The 23,121-nt window shown below is 50.4% G+C and overlaps 1 protein-coding gene across 1 annotated transcript in view; it reads left to right on the top strand.

Moving 5' to 3' along the window:
* Positions 1 to 3,782: 3,782 nt before the first annotated feature.
* CD99L2 (CD99 molecule like 2) overlaps positions 3,783 to 23,121 on the top strand; it is a 33,428-nt gene continuing 14,089 nt past the window's right edge. Inside the window, exons 1-2 of the mRNA XM_068152182.1 lie at positions 3,783 to 3,896; positions 22,693 to 22,758. Coding sequence (XP_068008283.1) covers positions 3,839 to 3,896; positions 22,693 to 22,758 — 124 coding nt within the window. The 5' untranslated portion in view covers positions 3,783 to 3,838. The remainder of the gene's footprint in view (positions 3,897 to 22,692; positions 22,759 to 23,121) is intronic.

Below are 23,121 nucleotides of genomic sequence, written 5' to 3' on the forward strand. Positions count from 1 at the left end.
TCTATTTGTTTGCAGTAGCAGTGGCAGACCCATCACACAACAGGGAATATTTAGACCCATTTTAAGCACCTACATAAGGTACCCATGCTCCCCATACAGACAAGGGATCTTTTAGGGTGTAATTTAGAGCAGTGTAATTAGGAACCTGCCTCTCACCTTTGATTATAGCAGAAGTCTAGACATCTAATTTAGGAGAGAAATTACATACTTAAAATCAGCTTGTACAAACAACCCCTAATGCATCAGTTCTGCAAGGAACCAGACTGGAGGCTCTCTGGGAAAATGGTTACAGCAAGCAGTGCCTGGCACTTGGCAGGTAGTGAGAAGAGGAGTAAGCCTGTTTATAGGGAGCTCTACTCAGCTGTGACTTCCACCAGGCAAGCCACTGCAGCCAGCCACAGCACGCAGCAGGATGGAGGTGGAACCAAGTACCAAAGACCCACAGCCACTTCCCTCAGCTCAGCTGCTGCTATTGATGGAGAAAAAGTCTGCTGGATCTCAGCTCTGGCACAGGACCAGAGCTGGCAGCACAGTGACCTGCCAGCCCATCGCCCAGGGAAACCTGCTCCTTCTCTCTTCACAGTGTGATGCAGCTGTGACGGAAGAGACTGGCAATATCTCTGAGCCCTTTAACTGCAGGGCCACTGGGGTGGTGCAGGCTAAGGATTGTTTGCAATCTTACTGCTGTTTACTGCCTTTTTCTTTCCTTTTTTTTTTTTTTTTAATATATACAGGAACAGCTTGGATCATAAATTTAATCAAGACTTTAGAAAACAAGGCATTCAGAAAATTTGACCAGATGCATTCCAACTTCTTAAGGGAATTTAAAATACCTCCAAATTAGCAATTTCCTCCCCTACCCCACCCCTATTTTTTTTTTTTTTTTTAACTTAAAAAAAGGATTGTTGCATTTGGGAATGGGGCCACAAACAAATAACACCTCAGGCAGGAGAGGGATACAGGTGGAAATTTAATTCAGCCTCTGAAATTGTTCATTTTAAATTGTGTATAGTATTTTCATTTTCCATCACGGATAACTGTGTGGCAAGGGTATGCATTTCTACATGACAGCTCACTCTGCTTTTAAAACAGCAGCACTTCAGCAGCAGCTAAATTGATGCTTTTTATGTGCCCATTGCTTATGAGAGCTAATTGATGAGTGGCTGCAAGGGGTACTCAGATGTAACGGATTACATGTTCTGAGCCTGCTAAATTTTTTTAACAGATTCAGAAAGAAAAAGATCCTAAATCAGATTTTTGTCTCTCCCAGCATTACCTTTTGGATCACCATTTTCCCTTCCCTTTAAACATGTTTTAGCTCAGAGAGACAAAAGCATGCTAAGCCCAGGGAGCAGATTTTCAAGGCAGTAAGAGGAGTTAAGCATGATAGCTATTAAAGTATAACCGGAGACAAGTGTATTTCCTCACTGAAAGTTTCTCCAATGGCTGTTTAATTGGCTATTTAAAGATTATAGATTTAATCTATCTCAAGAGAAGAAAATGGAAAGGTCGTATTCTCTTTGAGCCTGGAGGAAAGTGATCCAAGGGGAACACAGCACTTGCACTCCTGGACATGACGTGTGCCAGGCTCCAGTCTCAGCACAGGCACATCCTCTGCAGAGCAACTGGAAGTGTTTAAGCCTGGGCTGCCTGCCTTAAACACTCCCCAAACCAAGAATAGCCTGGATTCCTGGCGCAGGTCAGGCGATGCTGAGTCACTTGCTGGCCAGCACCCAGGCTCTCCAGAAGCCTCGGGCCCAGACTCCCTTAAAGGCACAACTTGCACTCGCCACAGAGAGCCCCAGCTCTGGCTGGGCATGACATGCTAGCGACAGCACCCCTGGATATCGAGGGCTCGTTTAGCCAGATGAGCTGTTCCATCAAGAATTCCCACTTCTCACAGCCCTATTTCCATCCAGCCTCGGAGCACAGCGCTGCTGCCCTCCTGCCAATGCCACATTCATACTTTCCTTTGTAGTTATGAATCAACTCACAAGCACTGGTGTGCACCCCAGGCTCACACAGAACAGGAGACAATATAGTGTCACGGGTTGCATCAGCTGCTTCGACACTCCCTCAGGCCTTCAGGCTTGCAAAAGCTGATCTAACTCTACTATAAAGGCCTTTTTACCCGCCTCCTCCCCCAACAATTACCACAGGCTTGGAAAGCCATTGAAATGCAAATAGCTGATGGAGGTTATTGGGGAACAAATAGGAAGAAACGATATTGTGAATGCATGGACAGCCTTCTGCAGCAGCTGAACTGCATCTTCTCTAGTTCATCTTTTCTGTAACCCAGGACTCCTGTAACTCCCGTTTGCTGCTGCAGCAGCAGAGAGAACTGCATGATACAGAAGCATCTATCTGCATGGTACATGCTGAACTGTGCAACTTACTGAAACATGCTCTACTGCAAGCTTTAGAGATTTCCCCCTCCAGAAGACTTGTGGAAGGCAAGAAACTGGGAGCTGTGGAGCCTGCAGTAGAGCATCTCTCCTCCTGCTATCCCACCACAGCCTTCAAATTGAACATTTCTAAAGAGGACAGTAACTCCTCCATGGTTTCTTTGCTCACTATCCTTTCAAGTGATGTTGCCATCAAGGACAAACAGCACTGTCCAGACCTGATGCAGTAACAACACTCAGCCGCAGCATCAACAAAGAAGATATTTACCTTATTACTACACTTAGAAGAGATGTAGAGAAGAGGATGCAACACCTGGTGCATACAAACCACAAGGAGCAGCTTGCTTGCATTGGCAAGAAGGTGGCTGAGGGCTGATCTAATTGAAGCTTACAGCTGCATAAGGGCAGTTACCAAGATGACAGCGGTAAACTCTTAATGGTAGTGGCAGTCAGTACAACGGGGGTGATGGCCAAAGGATCAGTAAGAGAGAAGGATTGGACCCAGAAGAATCTCCTCCACTAGGCAGTGGGGAGACAGTTCTGTAGATCACCCAGTAAGGTGGAGGAGCCTTCATCTCTTAAAGTTTTCAACTTCCCACCAGACATAGCCCTGGCTGATGTACCCTGCGGTGCGTGGGGCCCGCTCTGAGGGGGCGTTTGGGTTAGAGACCTCCAGAGGTCGCTTCCAGCCAACATTTCCATGGCTCCGTAACCTTCACGTCAAAACCTTAGCACTAAAGCATGCACCAGCTCCCTCCCCTGCACTTCGGCAGAGACCTTTCCCGGGAGCTGGGCAGAGCCGGCACCACCGTCTCATCCCGCCATCACCGCTGCATTCTAGCTAGCGCCCAGAGCCCCCGGGCGTCCTGCCCACTGGCACCCAAGATTCCCACATTCACCGGGTTCCTGCCCACCGACACCCAGGGCTCCTACGGCCATGGGGGGTCCTGCCCGCCGAGCCTTCCCCACCGCTTTAGCGCGTTACATCCAGGCTGCACCAGCCCAACGCCCCGCAAAGGCTTCCTGCGCATCTCCTCATCGCTGTTTGCTGCCCAGGTTCTCCCCACTCCGGTGAGTAAATACGGGGCTGAGCCCAGCAGCACCCACCGCACACGCCCGGCGGAAGAATGTGCACCGGGGCCGGGGTGGCAGAAACCCGTTTTCGCCGCGACGGGAAGAGGTGAACAGGGCACGGAGCCACCCAGTGCGGCAGGCTCCGCTGCCAGGGATCCTCCGCGGACCGCAGTTCTCGCCGGCCACGCTCACTGCTGTCCCTGGCAGGGGCACACGCCCGGGCAGAAAGGCAGCCCAGAGGGTGTGGGAAGCTGGGAGCAGTGGGGGCGGTGGCATTGTGCGCCCGCCCCGCCCCGCCTCGTCCCGCCCCGGCGGAGACAGGCGGCTGTTCCGCGGCAGACGCGCAGCCCCGCCGCGACATGGCCAGCCGCCGTCTCCTGGGGCTCCTCCTCGCCTTCGCCGCGCTGCTGGGCGCAGGTAGGGCGGCCCGGCCGCGGGCACCGCGGGGCGGCAGCGGGAGGGGGGAAGGCCCGGGGCAGGGGGGGGTGTCGGGGCGCGGCAGGGGGACGCGGTACGGTTTGCGCATGATCGCAGCGCCGGGCCCGGCCGAGGCCGGCGGACCCCCTTTCACTGTCCGCCCGCGGTCACCCCGCAGGGCTTGCAGACACCCCCAGCTATGGTGACTTCTCTAATTGGAGGCCTCCCCCACTTGCATGTAATCTCGGGGCCAGGAGAGGCTCTCGGGGGCGGGGAGATGCACCTCCAAGGAGGGTCCCTAGCAGGGGGCTCCCAGGAGGATGCACCGCCCGAGGGATCGCCCTGCGGGGGAGGTGGGGGCGGCTGCTCCCCCCGAGGCCCCACCCCGCGCAGAGCGCCCCGGCTCCGCAGCTGATGGCGGAACGCCAGCCCCTGCGTAGGGCCAGGCCCGGCCGAGGCCATTCCCTGTCACCCCTCAGGTTCCTTCGGATCCCCCCGGCCTGGACTCTTACCGACCTCCCCTAGGGACCGGCCTTTGTCCCCCCACCCGGCGGCTAGGGATGCGTCTATACAGGTATCTAGCAGATAAGATGGCTCTAAACCCGTCATTAGGTGACAACACAGGGGATTAAAGCATCCTCGAATGCAACGGATGTCTCTTTGTGAGAAAGTGTCACAACTGGTATTTAAACGAATGTGTCATTCTGTAGGTATGAAGCCGCGCAGCAGCCCCTGCCTCGAATAATATGAAACAGAGGGAGTCACTGGGTAGTCTGGAAAGGAGTTTGATTTTGTGTCTCTGCTTACTGAGCTGTTAGAATAGTGGATTCTCTGCGTGACCCAAATTTCTCAGGCTGCTGGTTGTATTCTCGCTTATTTCAGTCCCACTGCTATTTCTGCAGATCAGAATGGTCTAACCCAGAAAGCAGTCCCAGTTGGACACTAACTAGAAAGATATGGGGGAAAAGCCAACAACAACCAAAGACTTATTTTGTTTGTTGTTTTTTTGGGGTCGGGATTGTTTTGTTGGTTTTTGGTGGGGGTGGTTTTGTTTGGTTTCGGTTAGGGGGTGGGAATTAAAATCAATGCAAATCTTACTCCAATTCTTTTGTTTCTTTAAGAAAAAAAACAACAAACCTGTTACTCTTAATATGCTCTATGTTTAAATAGAAAAACAAATAAGTCCTCTGCAAGGTTGTCCAGAGCAGATAGGCTGAAATCAGGTAAAAGGTCTTGGGAAGTTGTTTTCTTTTAAGAGAAACCCTGCTGGGCTATGAGCAGCTTCTGCAGTTGGAAGAGATGAGGTTTACCATAAGTCAGCCTAGAATTAGTCTCTGATTGGGTTAGGTACTTACCTGCTCACGCACCTAGAAGGGTAACGGCGTGGTATGGAGTTATTTATGCTCACCAGTGTAGCAGCTATGGTTTTAGTTAGTGGATATCAGTTTGACAGGCTGAGCTAGAAGACTGAATACAGTCTGGTTTTAGATTAAACTAATAAAGAAAATCTGATTAGTTAGCAGTAGAGCTATTTGCATTCTGTGTTGTTTGCAGCATGGGGAAAGAAAAATGCTGTTGTGTTTCATTTTGGAGCACTGAGCTGCAGGGTCCAGCTCTTAAATATCCTTGGCTGTGTTTGTATCAAAAAGAATTTCACTGAAACGTTCATAAATCATTCCTGCTAGCGAGGTTTCACAGGTAATTGAACAACATTAAGTTCAGCTCCTGTCTGAGCTGCTTTAAATTGCCTCTCCATGGAAATAACTCTACAAAGGTAAGCAGGTGCTGCACTTGCAACCTCTTCCACACAGAGCCCCGCCAAAACTGGGCACGTAGAGACAAGGTACTGGTGTGTGGCTTCAGCCTTTCCACGTGGCCTCTGGTTCCTCCCATGGCGTTTCTGTGGCTGCTCTCCCACTCCATGGGCAAGTGCCTGCTCCTCCCTCCGTCTCTCTCCCGAATGTTTTGGAGCAGCTTTGCAGCACCCTGACAGAGGCTCAGAGAGTCCTTCCCCACCCTAGCACTGAACTGGCCTTTTGGGTACCCGGGAGACTTCTCTGCTGTCATCCTGTGCCCACAGGAAAATAACACGTGGTGGGAAGGAAGGAAGTGGGTTACTGAGGCAGGGCTTTTTACTCTCTCTCTCCTTTGTTTTTTTTTTTCTCATTCTGAAACAGTCTTTCCAGCCTTGCTGGTGATGGGTGACTGACTCTTACAAACTCAGAGATTTACAAAATTCAAAGAACCAAGGCCAGCAAACTTAGAGAACAAAATTGGTACTTACCATGATTCCTGGAGCTGAGGTCCAGATCCACTCCTGGCACAGGAAGAATGTGCATCTTGTCTGTGGCTCTCCTGTAGAGCAGAAACAAACCCTCAATTCTTAATTGAAAATACGTGGTGGGGTTTAGGTTTCCTTTTGGTCAAATTCCACAGCATTTCCTTCATACACTAGTGTGAGCTTTAGCCATGCTGCATTTTTCTGCACCTCTAAGCTGCCATGCTCCCTGTGCCCTCCCCACCCATCTGGCTGAGGGTGCAATGCTAGAAACAGGAATTGCTTGCAGGGCTCCAAGTCGTCTTCTACTGCCACTAAACTCAGGTGCAGTTTAATGCAATAAGGGGCAGAAGTATGAAAGTGTTTTGAAGCAGAGTAGGAAACCAAATGCCCTGCAAAGCCTTTTTGCTGCAGCCAGAGGCAAGCACTCCTTGTGCTAGCATGTTTTAAACATGCAGATCTGTGGCTTCACCAGAAAGTAGTTATGTTTGAGTCAGCCAGGCTTATCCACATGCTTGTGGAAAATCATAAGGAAAACAGTCAGAGAAAGAACTTTCTGTGGTTGTTTTTTTCCCCCTCTCCTATCCTTGCTCTCGTGGTAAGCCAGTACAGAAACATGCTCATGTATTTTCCTGGGAAGACAGCAGATTTGACATCTGAGTACAGCGTCCTTGCAGGTTACCTCTTGTGGGCCGGGCAGAAGGGGCACATCTAGATTTTATGCTTTGCCTTGTGTAAGAAAAACTTGAAGAAGTTTGTGATTGCAAACTGGCAATAGGAATAGTTTGGCACATCCTCCAAAGCTGCAGTATCAGCAGTGACAGGCAACTCTGCGTTGACATCCTGCATCTATTAAGACAGTGTCTCAGAGATCACCTCGCCTCTCGAGTATGACTACAATATCCCACCAGCAATTACAATAATTACTTAAATGTGAAAGGAATATTAGTATAATTAGTTATGAATAACTGTTGCACAGATGGCTGCAGTCACTGCAGGCAGCTCCTCTGCACAACAGTGCCCAACTAAGAGTGCAGAGAAAGCAGAGAGGAGCCAGCTCTTTTCCAGCTGTTTTTTTGCAGGTGTCCAGGCTCCACTTTGCAGTGGTGGACACAGCTGGCAGAAAAGGGAGTGCTGGTGCCAGGTGACCCATTGGCTCCGTGCCCATCACTTGCCGGGGTCAATTGCCATGCTTGTGGGAGAGATGCAGAAGGAATTACTAGGGGCAGAAGCAAAAGCCTTGGTGTGGCATCGATAGCTGCTCTGTGTAAGGTGTTTACCTGCCCACCATTGGTTTTTTTTGTTATAATACCTTACTATGTTGTTAAAGTTTTAAGTACTAGGTATCAATGAGTCAAAGTAACACACTTTAAGAATTATTTTGACTTTGATACTGCCTTTAGTGCGCTTGGCAAAGCAGAAAAAGCTAAATGGGTTTTCTTACAAGCTATCTCTGATCTTAAAACAGATCTGCATTAATTAAGTGTGCCACTCCCAGATATTTGTGCATATAGCTTTAGAAATAATTAATTTCCACACTCCTTATATTTCAGAACTTTTTCTTCTACCAGCCTAGTGATACCAGTGCTTTGAAATGGCCATCTCTTTTTTTTTGCCTCTACAAAAATGTGTTTTTATTCCTTACCATCTGTTGCAACCCTTTCAGCCCTTGAAGCACATAAACCAGAAGAGTCTATTGATCTCCAGCATTGACTGGAATAAAGTTTTAGGACTGCTCAGTTTTAAAAAACTATTTTGTTTCTCCTTGGAAAAAAAAAAAAAAAGATATCTCTTGGAGGTTTAAGGCATTGACTTTACAATTAAGTAAAGGGAGACCCGGGGTTTTATTAGGCAGTGCTTCAGAAGCTGCTTCCATAACAGTATCACAGTATAACTAAGGTTGGAAGAGACCTTGAGAATCATCGAGTCCAACCTATAAACACAGACCCCATGACTAGACCATGGCACCAGGTGCCACATCCAATCTCCTCTTGAACGCCTCCAGGGACGGCGACTCAACTGCCTCCCTGGGCAGCACATTCCAATGATGAATGACTCGCTCGGTGAAGAACTTTCTCCTCACCTCGAGTCTAAACTTCCCCTGGCGCAGCTTGAGACTGTGTCCCCTTGTTCTGCTGCTGGTTGTCTGGGAGAAGAGACCAACCTCCTCCCGGCTACAACCACCCTTCAGGTAGTTGTAGAGGGCAATGAGGTCACCCCTGAGCCTTCTCTTCTCCAGGCTAAACAATCCCAGCTCCCTCAGCCTCTCCTCATAGGGCTTGTGTTCAAGACCTCTCCCCAGCCTTGTTGCCCTTCTCTGGACACATTCAAATGTTTCGATGTCCTTCTTAAACTGAGGGGCCCAGAACAGGACACAGGACTCAAGGTGCAGACAACAAAACGTACAAACAAAACATACGCTTAATACACTACAATACACTGATGGCAAAGAGAAAACCTTTGCATTATTTCCTTCTTAATCGGATTGATGAAATTCACAATGGGTGAAAGTTTGAACAGAGGAAAACACGGGAAGATGAACGTGGCATATCAAAACACAGAACATGAAAGGGCCTTTTCTGAAAGGGAAACTTCAAAGCTGGGGACCCAGATGCTGGAGTCACTAGCTGTGATTTGCGGCGCGAGCACACAAACACCTTTGCTGAGCGAACGAGGCTTTTGAGAAGAAAACAGAGCCTCAATACAAGCCTGTGAGCCATTGCAAAGCAAGAGGCAAACATTTCCTGTATTTTCTGCAGGGATTTCAGTGGAGGTGCACAAGATCGTGTCTACTTTGGTCTTCTGAAAGCTCAGCCTACTGGTGCGATGTGGCTGAAGTCCACGCTAATATGTATTTACCAAACTGACTTGTAGGCACTCCAGAATCCCTTTTCATTGCTTTCCAACCTTGTCTAGGAAACACAGAAAATTGCTGTGATAGGAATACCAGGACCACAGGCAGAAAGCGTGCTGAGTGCAAGCTTCTCTTCCCTGAGATACTCACCCACATAAGCAGCATCTTCAGACCTGGCCCACTCCTTCCCTGCTGTAGGGCTTCAGTGCTGGCACAGCATATACATGTGGAGAAGCCAAAGAAAACAAACACAGAGGCCCTGGCATGATTTTAGAGGTGGTGACTCAGAAAGGGAGGAGAGACTGTATGCAGCATTGTTTTGCTGTTGCGTGACTCCGCAGGTTGGCTCCAAGCAAGCAAGGTGCTGGGCCAAGACAATTGTTCAGCATTTGCTTCCCCTGTGCACTGCTCTCTTTGCCTGTGCACCAAGAAACCTGGACAGAAAGAACTTCTTACTGAAATTCTGCTTCAGAAGGATGTGTTCCTGGCTGGGTGTTTAGGGGCAGCTGCAGTAGGGAGTCCAGCAGGTAAAGATGGGAAAGATAAACAAGCAGAAGAGGTTTCCAGCCCATGCTGCAGCTGGCAAAGGAGATGCTTGTGCTGTAGAAGGGGCATTAGGTATGTGGGTAAGATTTGGAACAGCACATTAATCTGTGACCATAAAGTGTGGTCTGCTGACAAAAGTGCTTCTAGGGGTAGTTAGGGGAGGGTCTCTATACCAGATGTCTGTGAGACCTATATGGGATGACAGCAGGCAGCTAGGTGAAGCATGCATCTCCATGATGTCCGACCACCTCCATCTAGGTGTCTTTGCTACTGCAGGGCTTGGGTCATATTTACAGACAACACAATTTGAGCAAAGCTAATGCCAGACCCTGTCTACCTACTTTGGAGCAAAAACCTTCCTAGGTCACATCCTGCCTCCCAGAAAGTAGCATTCTTCTTGGAGATTTCCATACACTGCAAAGCCTGGGTGTACCCCAGGGTATGCTTTCACACTGTAGGGAGGTAGAAAGACCAAGAACCAACAAGCTCCCACTTGCCCAGCACATTTTCCCACCCAGTAAGTTCTTTTGTCCAGGGAATCATAGAATCAATAAAGTTAGAAAAGACCTCAAAATCATCAGGTCCAACCTTTCACCCAAGACCTCATGATTACTAGACCATGGCACCAAGTGTCACATCCAGTCCCCTCTTGAACACCTCCAGGGACAGTGACTCCACCACATCCCTGGGCAGCACATTCCCCATACAACCTGATGACAACACAACACTGGGCTGAAGAGGTTGCAGATCCCCAGAGCTGAACCATCTAGGGTGATGTTTCCAGTGGGTGCAAGCCTGGCCTAAGCATCCCCTGCACACCCCCAGGAAAAAAGCCTGCTTTCTGGCCCTGAAACAGGCTGGTTTCTAACCCAGGTGCTTCAGCTGGGCATCAGCTACTGCTGCTGGTGACAGACCGTCTCACACACTGTCAGGAGCCACTGAGTGGATGCCATGCTGTTTGTGTGTCATTATTTGCCAAGAAACTAGAATCTGCGATTTCCAAAAATCCACAGCACTAAGCTTTGAGCCTGCCTCTGCTTTTGAAGATACAGACAGATCCCAATACATGTCTTTGGCCTCATACAGAAAACAGAGCATTCTTAAGTGAGGTTAAACATATGTTTGGAGAGAAGGGTCTCTCTCATTTGTAACGATGGCCTATAGCAGAGTGAATGACTTAGATCACTTTTTGCAGAGGAAGTCTCGGAGCCATAACACTGGAATTAAAGTCACAGTTCACAAACAGTTGGGTCTGTAAATGTTGGTGCTGTTTCCTCCACAAGTAGGGTCAAGAGACCTGCTGGTGGATTTCTCTTTGAAGTCAGTGAGTGCCTGTTTTTGTGTTTAAATTATTTCATGCCACATCAATAGCAAATGGTGCTCTGGTGATAAGGCAGCTGTTCCTCTGGTGATGAGAGGCAAAATGGGTAGCTCTGCACCTCCTTCATCTAGAAAAGTGTTTTGTCTTGGGGTTGAACAGCTGTCTTTCATGATGCAGAAAGTGACAAATTATAGTCATGAATTATTTTTTCTTATTAAAAGAAGTCATTAAATTCTGTCACAAAGGCTTCCAGAACTTGCCCTGATGTCATTGACTTAACATAAACACTTTTCCCCCCACCAGATCTTTCCCACCCAAAGAACAGAGAACTCCACTTTTGCCTCCTCATAGTGCATTTGGGAGGTGATGGGAACATGGTAGGGGCTCACCAGCTGGTCGTAGGAGACAGCTCTAGGTTAAAGCAGGCTTCACCTACCCAGTTGCTTGTGCTGGGCACAAGAAGCAGCAGAGGCTAGATGTACATCCCAAACTCTGCTCCCAGGGGACTTCTCCAAATTCCTCTATGAAAGCAAAGAGCCAAACCTACCTTATTGAAAAATGAGCTGTTGCAAAAGGCTGAAGAATGTAGCACAGCTTCAGGCTCAGAAAGCAGCTCCTCTTGCTGCAAGTGAGCCACGAAGAGTGGTGTTGCACCCACCAGGAAGGGTGAAGTAACCCGCCCCAGCTACAGCTGGCCCTGGCTGGCAGTTTAAAATCACTGCTGTTCTTGCAGCACCTGCTTAAAATTAGCTCCAGCAGATCTCTGCCGTTGCTTCTTAATTGGAGTAGGGGGCTGTGTGGTTTCCTACCCTACTGTCTGTCCTTGGTGGAAGGCCCATCCTATGGCAGGACAGTTCAGCCCCTTGGCTGCATGGCTTGGATCTGCTATGCTCCCCAAAGTATCAGGGAGCAGAAGCACGGCCAGGAGAGCCCTGTGTGTCCCAGCACACCCAGTGCAGGGAGAGTGCAGACAGTGAGCAGCAGAGGCTGCTCCACAACTGCCACTCTGATCCCAGTACCCAGGCGCTATGGGAAGGCCAACAGGCAGCTGCAGGCGCTGCACTGCAGCAGCCAGGCAGGAGCCCTGCATTGCAGGCTGCAGTGACAGGGGACAGACAAATGCCTTCAGCCAGAGGAGAGGGCTGTACCCCCCCCCCCCACCCCCCTGTGTTCTCCCAGGGCCTCACTCCATCTGTCAGCATCGCCTAAGTCTTCATTTCCACTGCTGCTCCGCTTCCGATTTTAAATAGCTCAGTACGACAGGAGCAGCACATCCCAAGTGATGAAGCAGCATTTTTACTGTGTAATTCCCTATTTACCTACTTTTAACTACAGCATCTTCTCTTGATCTTTATCTGCTGAGAGCAATCTCTTCCCATCGGGAATCAGGTGCTAAGCGTTTAATCTCCAGCTTTGCTTTTCTGTGGGCTCCTGCATCGCTGGCTGTGTCATCAAAGTTGTTCCATGCTGGCTTATGAGCAAAGTGCTTTCATGCCACAGTTTGTTGCCTGGTTGATAAACAGGCATCTTTGGCCCCAGGCAAATTCAGTCATTGCTTAACATGTAAGCAGAAATCAGGTGGCTAATGTGGATGTATCTTGCAAAGTTTCTGCATGCAGGGAAGCATGAAAGCACCCCGATTTTAACCCCTTACTCACAGTCATAGGTGGAAAGGAACTTCATGTGTTTTCTGACGTTCACTAGGGACCATGGACTGAGCAAGTTCATGTTTCCCACTTTCTACCTTGTGAAGCTGTGGCAAAGGCCAGGGGCAGGACATCTGGATACAGGTGGTGCCAAGGCTGCCCCCAAAGTGGTTTCAGCTCAGATCTTGGCTCCTGCTCCCAGCCGCCCTTTCCCTGGCTCTTGGTATCACTGCACTGGGCTGCACCCAACTGCCCAAATTGCAGGGAGAACAGAATGGAACTTCTCAAGAGAGAGATCAGGGCACCCCCATGTCTCCCTTTCCCTTGCTGCAGGAGCAGTAATCCACTTCTGTAGACCCCTGCACACTGCATCTGGGTGGGGACAAACTTGAGTCCTGGATGTCACTGCTAGTTCTTTGGTGACCTAAGCCACCTTCAACCCACCTTTGTGGTGGGGTCGGTGCTTATTTCCCCTCTGCTACTTGCAAAGTGGTTGGGATGTGGGAATTAAAATAACAACTATGTCATCCACGTTCTTTTCCCCTTTAGGTATAGTAAGGTTTTTGTTCTCAGAACAAAACCCCCAACAGAACAGCAAAAGAGTGAGAAGATGCAATTCCCTTTCTTATGTGATGTGCCTTTGAATTATTGAGAGTTACCTGGGGCATTTTCCCAGAATCCCTGGGAGGGTCAGAGATTTGCTTTTGAGGCTCAGCAGCAGCGGTCCTGAGAGGGCTGGGACAGGCTGAGCTCCTTCTACCCTCATTAGTCCATGGCCACAATGTCCTGGTACACAACACAGGCACAAAAGGATGGGCATCATCCCACAGTCATCCTGTGTGCAGCTGGGCTCAGACTCTCCCTAGAAAGGGGGAAACTTAAATACTTGGGCCCAAAACTGTCCAGCCCAATGCAGTTGATCTGTGAGTAATGGAAAACAGGTTTTGACAGTGCTGTACCAGAGGCCTCTTTCACACAAACTTCAAAGAATTATTATCTTCTTGCTTAGAAAATGTCACCCACTCTATGCACAGAGGTGTCAGAGAGCCTTGGAAACCTTGAAAACTTTGAGTGCTGATACTGGAGAAAAACATTTTGATTGGCATCTTGTGTTACCACATCAGAGATACCTGCTTTCCAACCATGCTGAGGTGGAAGAAGACCTGGTGAAATGTTTGTTTCACGTGTCATAGACAAGTCGTAGACAAGACTTAGATGCTGTGGGTTAGACCTGGTCAGCGGCTGGCAGTCCAAGGCATCCTGTGGGAAGCCCTGATGAAGGGCCTGGCCTAGCTCCAGTAATGCTGCTCTTCACAGGGTTTTGCTTTCACACTGAGCTGTTGAGGGCTGCTGGTGACACATGCAAGTGTTTGTCCATCCAAGTGTTTGTTTGTGGTGGGTGTTACTGCCGTGGGCAGTGCACCTGGGGAGCCTGGAGTGCCCTTGTGGGTCAGGGAACTGCTGGTCTCCTGCAGAGCTGAGGGCTCCAGCCCAGCTTTGCAGCATCTGGGTGGCCAGACACTTCAATTCAGCAGGTCAAACCCTGGGTGATCCCTGCACAGACCTTGGGGATGATGTAGTTCATGGCACTGTGCAGCCGTACTCCTCCTTGGGATTGTTCCCAGAGAGTGGTTTGGAAATCACATTAAAGGGTAGACAAGGGCCCTTTGCAATGCCACAAACACCGAGGCTGTGGCCTGCTCCCTGTCAGCCTGCAGGGATAGGACAGTCCCCTGGGCAGCAGGGCTCCTCCGTAGCCTCACTGCTGTTACACTGACTTCTGTGAGATTGCATGAGGCATGGTGTGGACCCCTCAACCTTCCCTCCCAGCCCTGCACAGCCCTGGGCTGGGCACACACACCTCTCCTCTTGTCCAAAACAGATGTTGTGGCTGCCCATGGGTGCTCAGTACATCATCCCCAGGATTAGGCTGTCTGTATCAGAGCTGCAGTGTCGCAAGGCCAGCTGGCGCTTGCAGCCCCCTCATGTTCCCAGCTTCAAGGCAGTGACACACTGGCACCACACCAGCAGAGCAGTCAGATGTGTGGAAACACTTTGTTTCCCTCCGACGGCAAATCTGCTCCCTTGCATCTCAGTCCCCAAGTGTGTGGAGAAAGACTCTTGCTACACTTCTGCAGCCTCCAAGCTAGCAGCCCTGCACAGATTTGAAAAGCAAAATCACCTGGCAGGGACTCCACAAATACCCTTCCTCATCTCATTTTTTTAGTAAAACAGGGAAATAGGGTAATCAGCACTGGTTTGAGTTGGTAAGACTGAGAGCAGGGGAGGGAGGGAGGGAGAAGAAAGTTAGGCTAAGAGTTTAGCATGAGAAATGCTTCTGGATTTGAGCATGCTTTCTGCTCCTTTGGTGATGAAGACTGGTGAGCTTGGTGATGGAGACAGGTAGATTTGTTGATGGAGACTGGGTGGATTTGTTGATGGAGTCTAGGTGGATTTGTTGATGGAGGCTAGTGATTTTGGTGGTGATGGGTTTGGCAGTGGACGCTGGGTGGTGGTAGTGGCTGGTGGGTTTGGTGGTGGGAGCTGCTGCTGCTCCAAGAAGGGCTGGCTAGGGTTAAATCACAGTACCTCATGACTTTGGACTCCATCTGTTATGCTGGTCACTCAGGACAGGAGAGGTGGTGTGTTGCATGGAATTACTGGGCACCAAATCCAGCTCAGTTTCAAGTCACTGCTCACTTGCACTGCTTCTTGCAAGGCTTCTCTTCTGGTTCAAGTGGTTCCTGCTATGGTAATTCCCATAGCATGCAGTTAAAGTCCTCTGTTACAACAGTTTAGAGGTATTTTTTCCATTACAAAGTCCACTCTTGGTCTCTTTGGACCAGGCTGTTTGGTTTAACGTCACAATTAACTCCTCCCCTTGCCCCTGCTCTGGCTTGAATTTACCCACAGATTGTAGTTTCTTAGAGTTGTGCCTGCCCCAAGTGGAGCCTTATCTATGAGCCGCAGTCCCTTTACAGGTGTGCCTGCTGCAACATAGGCATCCACAGCCACAGTTGCTTTCAGGTGTACCTGTGCCAGAGTGGCCTTATCCATGGGCCACAATACCTTCAAAGATAAACCTGTTCCAGCATGGCTTTACATGTAGCTACAGTCCCTTCAGACATAAACCTGCTCCAGCATGGCCTTAGTCATGGCTGCAGTCCCTCTAGGGGTGCAGCTGCCTGTCATGGGCTTATCCATGGCCACATGCTCTGAGGTGCTCCATCATGACCTCATGCACAGTCATTGATGCTTCAAGGTATACCTTCTCCAGTGGGGATTTATCCTTGAGCCACAATCCCTTCAGAGGCCTACCTGTCGTGGCACAGACATTACCATGGCCACAGATCCTCTGGCATGGACTCCACCACAGCCACTTCAGAGCGTCCTGCTCCTCTTCATGGGCTCATACACAGGTCACAGTCACTTTGACTCAAGATCATGCTGGAGTTCCAGCCTGTCCAGTACAGCAGCACTGAAACAGCTGTGATGCCCTGGCCATCTGCCAGCCTGAGCACATCCTCACTGCTGTGACCAAAATGGACCCCAGCACAGCAGCAGTAGAGCGGCACAGCATGCAGAGACAGCAAAAGCAGGCTGCCTGGGGGGGGTGTGCGATTTCCTTGCTGATCCCATCACTCTTGCTGGGTGCAGAGCATATTGGGTGCTGCCACCGAATCATTTAAATTATCCCTAGTAAGCTTTGAAATCAAATTGTAACAGAGCTCTGCTTCCTGCCCAGCTGCTCTGGCACACAGAGCGGCTGAATTTCCCTGTGGCTTACAGCCCCGGAGCAGGCACGTTGCCCTGTGCTGCAGACTGCGCTGCTTGGCAGGGGCTCTGCTGCCCCTCCTGCCCCACCCAGCCTGCCCAGCCCGGCTTGCCCTGCTGCTCAAGTGGCCCAAGGAGAGGGCAGAACTGGGAGTGTTGTGGCCCTGAGGCTCCCTGCAGGGAGGGGACTGGGCAGTGTGAAGGGCAGGGTGGGCGAGGGGCCTGCGTGGGTCCTGGTGGCTCGGCAGCAACGCACTGACTTCAGCAGAGGCTTTGGGCATTTCCGTTAATACCTTTCAAACATAACCACCATTAGTCCTTCCACAAAGAGAAAGTCTTCATTATGCAAATTCTCATCTTAAAGCTTTATTCATGTGCTTCCTGGCAGGCTTTCCTTTAATCTCAAGAGCAAGATTGCTTGGAATTACCATATACCCTTGTTAATTGCATGAAAAAAATAAATTCAGCAGAGGTTGTTTTTGCCATAATCAAGAGTGATTTTGATTAGTACTTCTGGAAATCAAAATGTTTCTCTAGGAAGGGGGAATGAGGATGGCTCTGTTGCCTTGTCCCCCGCAAAGAGCAGAGCCATGCCAGCCGGGAAGCTGTGCCCTACCGCTCTCCCCTGACTGCGCCCTGGACTGAGGCAATGTATCCCTGGCTTCAGCCATCAGTCCTGCTGCTGTGGTGGGTGCAGGGGACAAGTTTCACCCCATGTTGCTTCCCAGCAGAGCCCTGCCTCCCCTCACCTTTATGGGCTGCCACAGGAATGTTTGTGCAGGAGCATGTCCCTGGGCAGTCTGTCTTCCCTGGCAGTGGCCAAGGAACTGGAGGAAGTTCAGAGTCTGCCTTTCAAAGCAGAACTAATGTCAGGAGGAGGTCTGTGTTCAGGAGACAGCCTGAACCTCTTCATGTCTGGAGAGAAGTCTAACTGCTCTAAGGGTGTCCTTATCCACCTGGCCCACCAATGCTGTTCCCACAGACTACCAGTAACAGCCCAGCTCCAAGGGGCTCTGCTCTCCCTACACACACAGGGGTTGTGCTTTGGTCATAGTAGTTAGCAGTAACTCAAGAGTTGCAAGCAACTGGGCACTTGCAAATGAATTTCCCACACTTGGCAGGTGGCTGAGTCCAGCACCCAGGTAGTGGTAGTGCAGAGCATCAGCAAGTATGAAGCTCTGGTCTGTGCTGGCTGGGATCACTGCTTCGGCCAGTGGCCAAAGAGGTCCCTCAGTGCTGTCAGAGTCACCCCAGCTGCTGCAGAGCAGACCTTCACCCACAGAGCAGCAACTGTAGGTTCCCTGCACACCTTCGGGGCTGTATCTTTGCTGAGACAACAGGAAACACCACTGTGAGGATGTGGTCCGGTATCAGCAGCAGGACACAGCCCTGCACCCAAAGCCCCTCCAACCTCAGCACCCTGCCCAGAGGTGCCAGCAGAGCAGTGGGTGCCCTGCTCACAGACCCTCCGTGTGCTGATGCTATAACTCAGAGCTGCACAGACACGGTGGTCCCTGGGAGCTCCTGGTGCTTTGGGGTACCTCAGCACATGCTTTGCTCCTGCTTTTCCATTTCTGCCCCTGCATCGCTCCTGAGGTAGGTGGCTGAAAGTCAGGCAGTTGGAATGAGTTTCTGCTGCCCTTGTACCTGCTTTGCATTCTCCGGCAGTCTCCCGGGCTGTCAATCTGGCACCGTGGCGGGCTCTCAATTCCCAGGGAAGCTAAACACATATATATATTGCACAAAGAATTCCGTGGGCTGGCACTGAAAATGGAATGCACCTCACTCCGAGCCCTGCAGACGGCTTAGCAAGATACTGGGTGTGAGTTATGATACTGTAATTCAGGCTTTGTCAAACAGTGGGGCTTAATTAGAATATATATATAATTGTAAGAACTAAAAAGCTGACGAGTACAATTGTGCATTTGAGCTGCCTGCTACAGAAAATAATGAGGAGAGAATACATTAAGGCACAGAACCCTTCTACCTTCAAAGAGCAGCTAGCTCTGATTAAAAATACCCCCAGCAAGGCGAGGGGACTCGGTGAGAGGCAAGGGAGCCTGCGGCGCCAGCTCGACCATAACTCTTACCTCTGTTTTACAGCCTCCTCCCAGCACAGCTGTAGACTTGGATTCCCCCCACCTCCCTGGTCTGGAATTGGGGGATTCATATTAGGTACCAGCAGATGTCCTGTCTTGGTTTCTTCTGATTGTCATGCTGAAATAAAATATGGAAAACACATCATGTTTGCCTGTTTTCCCCCCAGCACAGACCTGCAGTCCTGCTCCAGTGCCCTTGGCCAGCTGGCACAGAGGCCTTGAGTTGCCTCCCAGCTGCCCTTGGGAATGTGCATTTGCTCCCAGCAGCCAGAGAAAAGAGTTCTTCCAAGGACCCAGTGCAAGTGTGTGGAAATAGACCCCCAAACTAGCATAGTCATCAGCCCTGACAACAATCCCATACCACTCCCCAACACAGAGCAACCAGCAGAGGATGGTTGTGCTTATTAGTGGCTTTACAGCCCTGTAACAGGTTGCAGGCAGTGTGGGGATGTCGTAGAGGGCAGGTGAGATGTCAGGGCATGATTGACTGGCGTGGTTTAACCCCAGCTGGCCACTAAGCCCCACACAGCTGCTTGCTCACTCCCTCATAATGAGATGGGGGAGAGAATCAGAAGGGTGAAAGCAAGACAACTTGTGGGTTGACATAAAGACAGTTCAATGGGTAAAGCAAAAGCCATGCACACAAGCAAAGCAAAGCAAGGAATGAATTCAGCGCTTCCCATGGGCAGGCAGGTACAGCCATCCCCAGGAAAGCAGGGCTCCATCACAGGTGATGGTGACACAGGAAGATAATACCACTTCAAACATGCCCACTTCCTTCTTCCCCCAGCTCTAGACTGTTGAGCATGATAGCACATGGAAAGGGATATCCCTTTGGTCAGTTAGGGTCAGTTGTCCCAGCTGTGTCCCCTTCCAGGTCCTTGTTCACTCCCATCCTATCTGCTGGTGGGGTGGTGTGAGGAGCAGAAAAGGCCTTGACTGTGTGGGCGTTGCTCAGCAGTAACCAAAACATCCCTGTGTTGTTAACACAGTTTTCAGCACAAATCCAAAGAGCAGCCCCACAGTAGCTACTGTAGAAACAATTAACTCTGTCTCAGCCAAAGCCAGCACAGGGACCCTGACTGATGGGCTCACCTTACAGACAAACACCTCTGCTACCCAACAGTGGGCTGCTTGTCACCTCCAGCAGGTGGGAATGTGTCACAGCTTCTCCCCAGGGAGCCCCACTTCTGCCATGACCATGGAGCAGGTCCGGGGCCCCAGGATCAAAGGGATTTGCATGAGGCAGCACAGGGAGCAGCTGTGCCACCTCCCAAAAGCCTGCGTTTGCAGACAGCCCTGGGTGCTGAGTGCTGGTTGGGTTTAAGTGGCTGTAAAGTGCCAAATTTGTCACCACTTAAAAACTGAATAAAAGAAGGAGCAGGGAAGTGTTCTGCTCTTACCTGTTGGAGCAAGCAGGCAGGTTTGTGTGCATGTGGTGACAGCCTTTGGTTATTGATCCTTAAAAGGTGTAACATGTCTCTCTAGCACCCTTTGCATGAAATAAAGATGTTAGCTTCAGCTGTCAATCTGTTATTAATGCCTGCCAGTGCCGAGGGGAGTCTTGGGTTTAAATTGCTTTGGAAAGGATCTCAGCTTGCTGTGGGCAGTGGTGGGAAAGCCCTGGGAAATGGACAGCAGCTCCCAGGGAAGCTTTTACCAGGCGTTTCCATGCATCAACAGTCTTCCTAACCTTCCCGTGGGCTCCATGCACACCTTTTCCCAGTGGCAGCTGGGATGCAGCTGCAACCCCGGACTTGCTAGTGGTTGCTGGTTTACGTCAGCCCCATAAGGATGTAGGGCCCTGAACACCTTTCATCCCTGCTGGGCTCACTCATGTACCAAGTGGCTCCTTGGAAAGTGATTTTTTAAGTGGCCCCCTCCTTGGTGGGTATCCTGTCCTGCAGGGAGAGATGCCAAGAGGAGCTGTCACCAAACCCAGGGAGGTGTAAGTGCTGCCCAGTTGATGGGACCGATGGGCCCCCCGAAACTGGGGGGGGAGGGGTGGGGGGTGGGCATTTTTGAGGCACTTGGCATTCCTTGCAGGGCCCGTGGGGGGTGGGTATCTTCTTGCAGCCCCACAACCCCTGTAGCCCTTCTGCAGAAGACTAGGCAAACTGCACAGACCCTCATGGCTGCCTGCTCTCTCGCGCTTTGTATCTGTGCTCCCACATCACAGGCAAAGCACAGGGAGGATGTGCTAACTGCAGGGCTTGGAGTGCTGCTAGTCAGTGCCCTTAAGATTTATTTAATCACAGAGAGCAGGGAGGAGAGGGGAGGGACAGCCTCTGGCATACCAGTGTGATTCTTGCTGCTGCTGCTGCTACCTCCCTCCTGCCAGCTCGCTGCCTGCTACAGAGGCAAGGGGAACTGAAAGGAAATGTGGTCATGATGCATTTCTCCCAGCTGGGTTTGTAGGGCTTCTTGTCCTGCCAGAGATGCACCATGGTTTCCCCCTTCCACCTTTTTTTAAACACAGATTAAAATAGAAAGACGAACCCTGTCTGGTTCCTGAAAGTCCCCTAAAGGCTGGGGGAAAAGCCAAGCAGGGAAGGGGAGCTGACATGGAGTTGCCAGAATAGCAAGCTTGGGACAGCCAGCCTCAGCAGTAATGAGCTGGTGGGGTCTCAGCAGGGGTGTGCTGGTGCTTTGGCAGGGTGGAGCTGGGCAGGTTGGGGTTTTTGGCACCATGGACGTGCCTTATTTTGCTCCTTGGTACAGACACACCGCCTGATGACCCTGTGGCTTCACCTGGGTTATCAGAGCAGGAGAGCATTGCTTGTCTCACAGGGCCAGTGTTTCACCAGCAGTAAGGCCCAAGAGGCAAATATTTTGCCAAGGGAGCAGAGGGTCCTGTGTGAAGGCTGAGGGTGCCAAGCAGAGCCCTGCCACACTGCCGTGCTGCACAAGGGGCTCTCCTGTGCGCCTCGCTCTGTGCCATCACACACCTGGTAACAGGCTGCACCTGTGCCGGGGCACTGCCTGCCACCAGCCCTCGCTCCGGGCTAACAGGGCAGGCGCCGGCACCCCTCCCTCCTCTCCATGGGAAGTGCGGCCATGTGCTGGTACGCATTACTTACACACACGCCCCAGCAGTAGCTTAACTCCGAGCGCTTCTCCAGGGGAGGGAAGCCCAGAGCAACTTCCCAGCCATAGTCCCTGAATTTAAATCGCTCTCGGGTGCGCCGAAGGTCCCTTTAACTAGGCAGCAAACGCAATGAGATGTGATGTGTGAGTAAGTGAAACCGGAGCTGGAGGTGTTGCGGTACTTAGTGACCACTCTCAGTGGAAGTTTTTCACCGAAATGCTGATACCTGCTTTCTGATGGACTGGTGCCTTCCACTTGTTATTGTCCTTGTCAGTAAAGCCTTAAATTTATTCATGAAGCACGCTGGAGCTCAGGTGGCAATAGCTAAATCCATTTAGCAGTAGGAATAAGAGGAAAGCCATTTTAATGTTCTCTTACAGTGCTGCAGTACTTAGCAAACCCAAAGGATATTAATTACTCAGCATGCTCTGAGATGTAAAAGCATGAATTTATCAAGACAAATACATTCAGAACTAGGGTAAGTCAACAGTAATTAACAGGATGCACAAAAAAACCCAAGATGGAGAAAGGAAGGATTAGCTGGCCCTATGGCAGGAGAGCGCGGCGCAGCACCGAGCCGTCCCCGGGATATTGCAGAGTGACTGCAGTTGTGGTGAAGCATCCCTAGCGAAAAACATTGCCTCTGCCTGTCAGGTGTGTCCCTAAGATGGGAGTTTGCATTGCCCAGGCAGAATGATGCAGGTGGCCTCTGAAATGCTAAGTTGTGCTTGGCAGCCAGCAGCAGCGTTGTCATAGGAAGGCTTTGATGTTGGGAGGCTGTGGTGAAGGAGAGGTGCATTGGGCTCGTTTGTTTTTCACCACCCTTGGCTGTGCTGTCCCAATGTTTTCGTGGTGTTCAGCAAACATGCATAATGGTGAGCACAGCCACACGTGAGTGACAGCCCTAGAGATGAAGTGTTAGGCTCTCCTTGACAAATTTAAGCATAGCCTGTGTTTTTATACCACATCCATTAGGGCAGACAAATGGAAAATCCAGAGATGACTGCTCTGCAATTTAACAGTCACAGCAGCTGGAGAAGGCTGATGTCTTCCTCATCACCGGTGATGGGTCAGGCTTGGAAAAGCCCAGAGAGTTCTCTAAAAACTAAAGCAATTGGAGCAAATGAGCCTAGCCCTGTCATGTTTAAAGGCAACTGCAAGTACAACCAGTGCTGATTCTTTGTCTCCAGGTCATGGGGACGACTCAGATGACTTCAACCTAGAAGATGCCCTCCTTGACACTGTCACCAAGCGACGTAAGTTACATTTATTTGTTCTTTTTTTTTTTGAAGAGGAGGAAACAAGCAGGTATTAATAGAGGCCATTTGTTCTTTGGGGCCTGATGCTGGTGGGAGAGTGCTGGCAGGTATAGAATAGAATAGAGTAGAATAGAATAGAAAGACTAGACTAGGCTAGAATACAATAGACCAGGTTGGAAGAGACCTTCGAGATCATCGTGTCCAACCCATCACCCAACACCATCTAATCAACTAAACCATGGCACCAAGCACGCCTCCAAGGCTCCTCCAGTGATAGACTACCTCATCACCTCTGCCCAGCAAGCCCTTGAATACAGCATGTGGGGAGACCTGGTTAGAAACACCCTACATCCACCTCAT

Source organism: Melanerpes formicivorus, unplaced genomic scaffold (assembly GCF_026170545.1).
Source record: "Melanerpes formicivorus ecotype bairdi unplaced genomic scaffold, bMelFor1.0.p_v2 SCAF_22, whole genome shotgun sequence".
NCBI classification, from domain to species: Eukaryota; Metazoa; Chordata; class Aves; order Piciformes; family Picidae; genus Melanerpes; species Melanerpes formicivorus.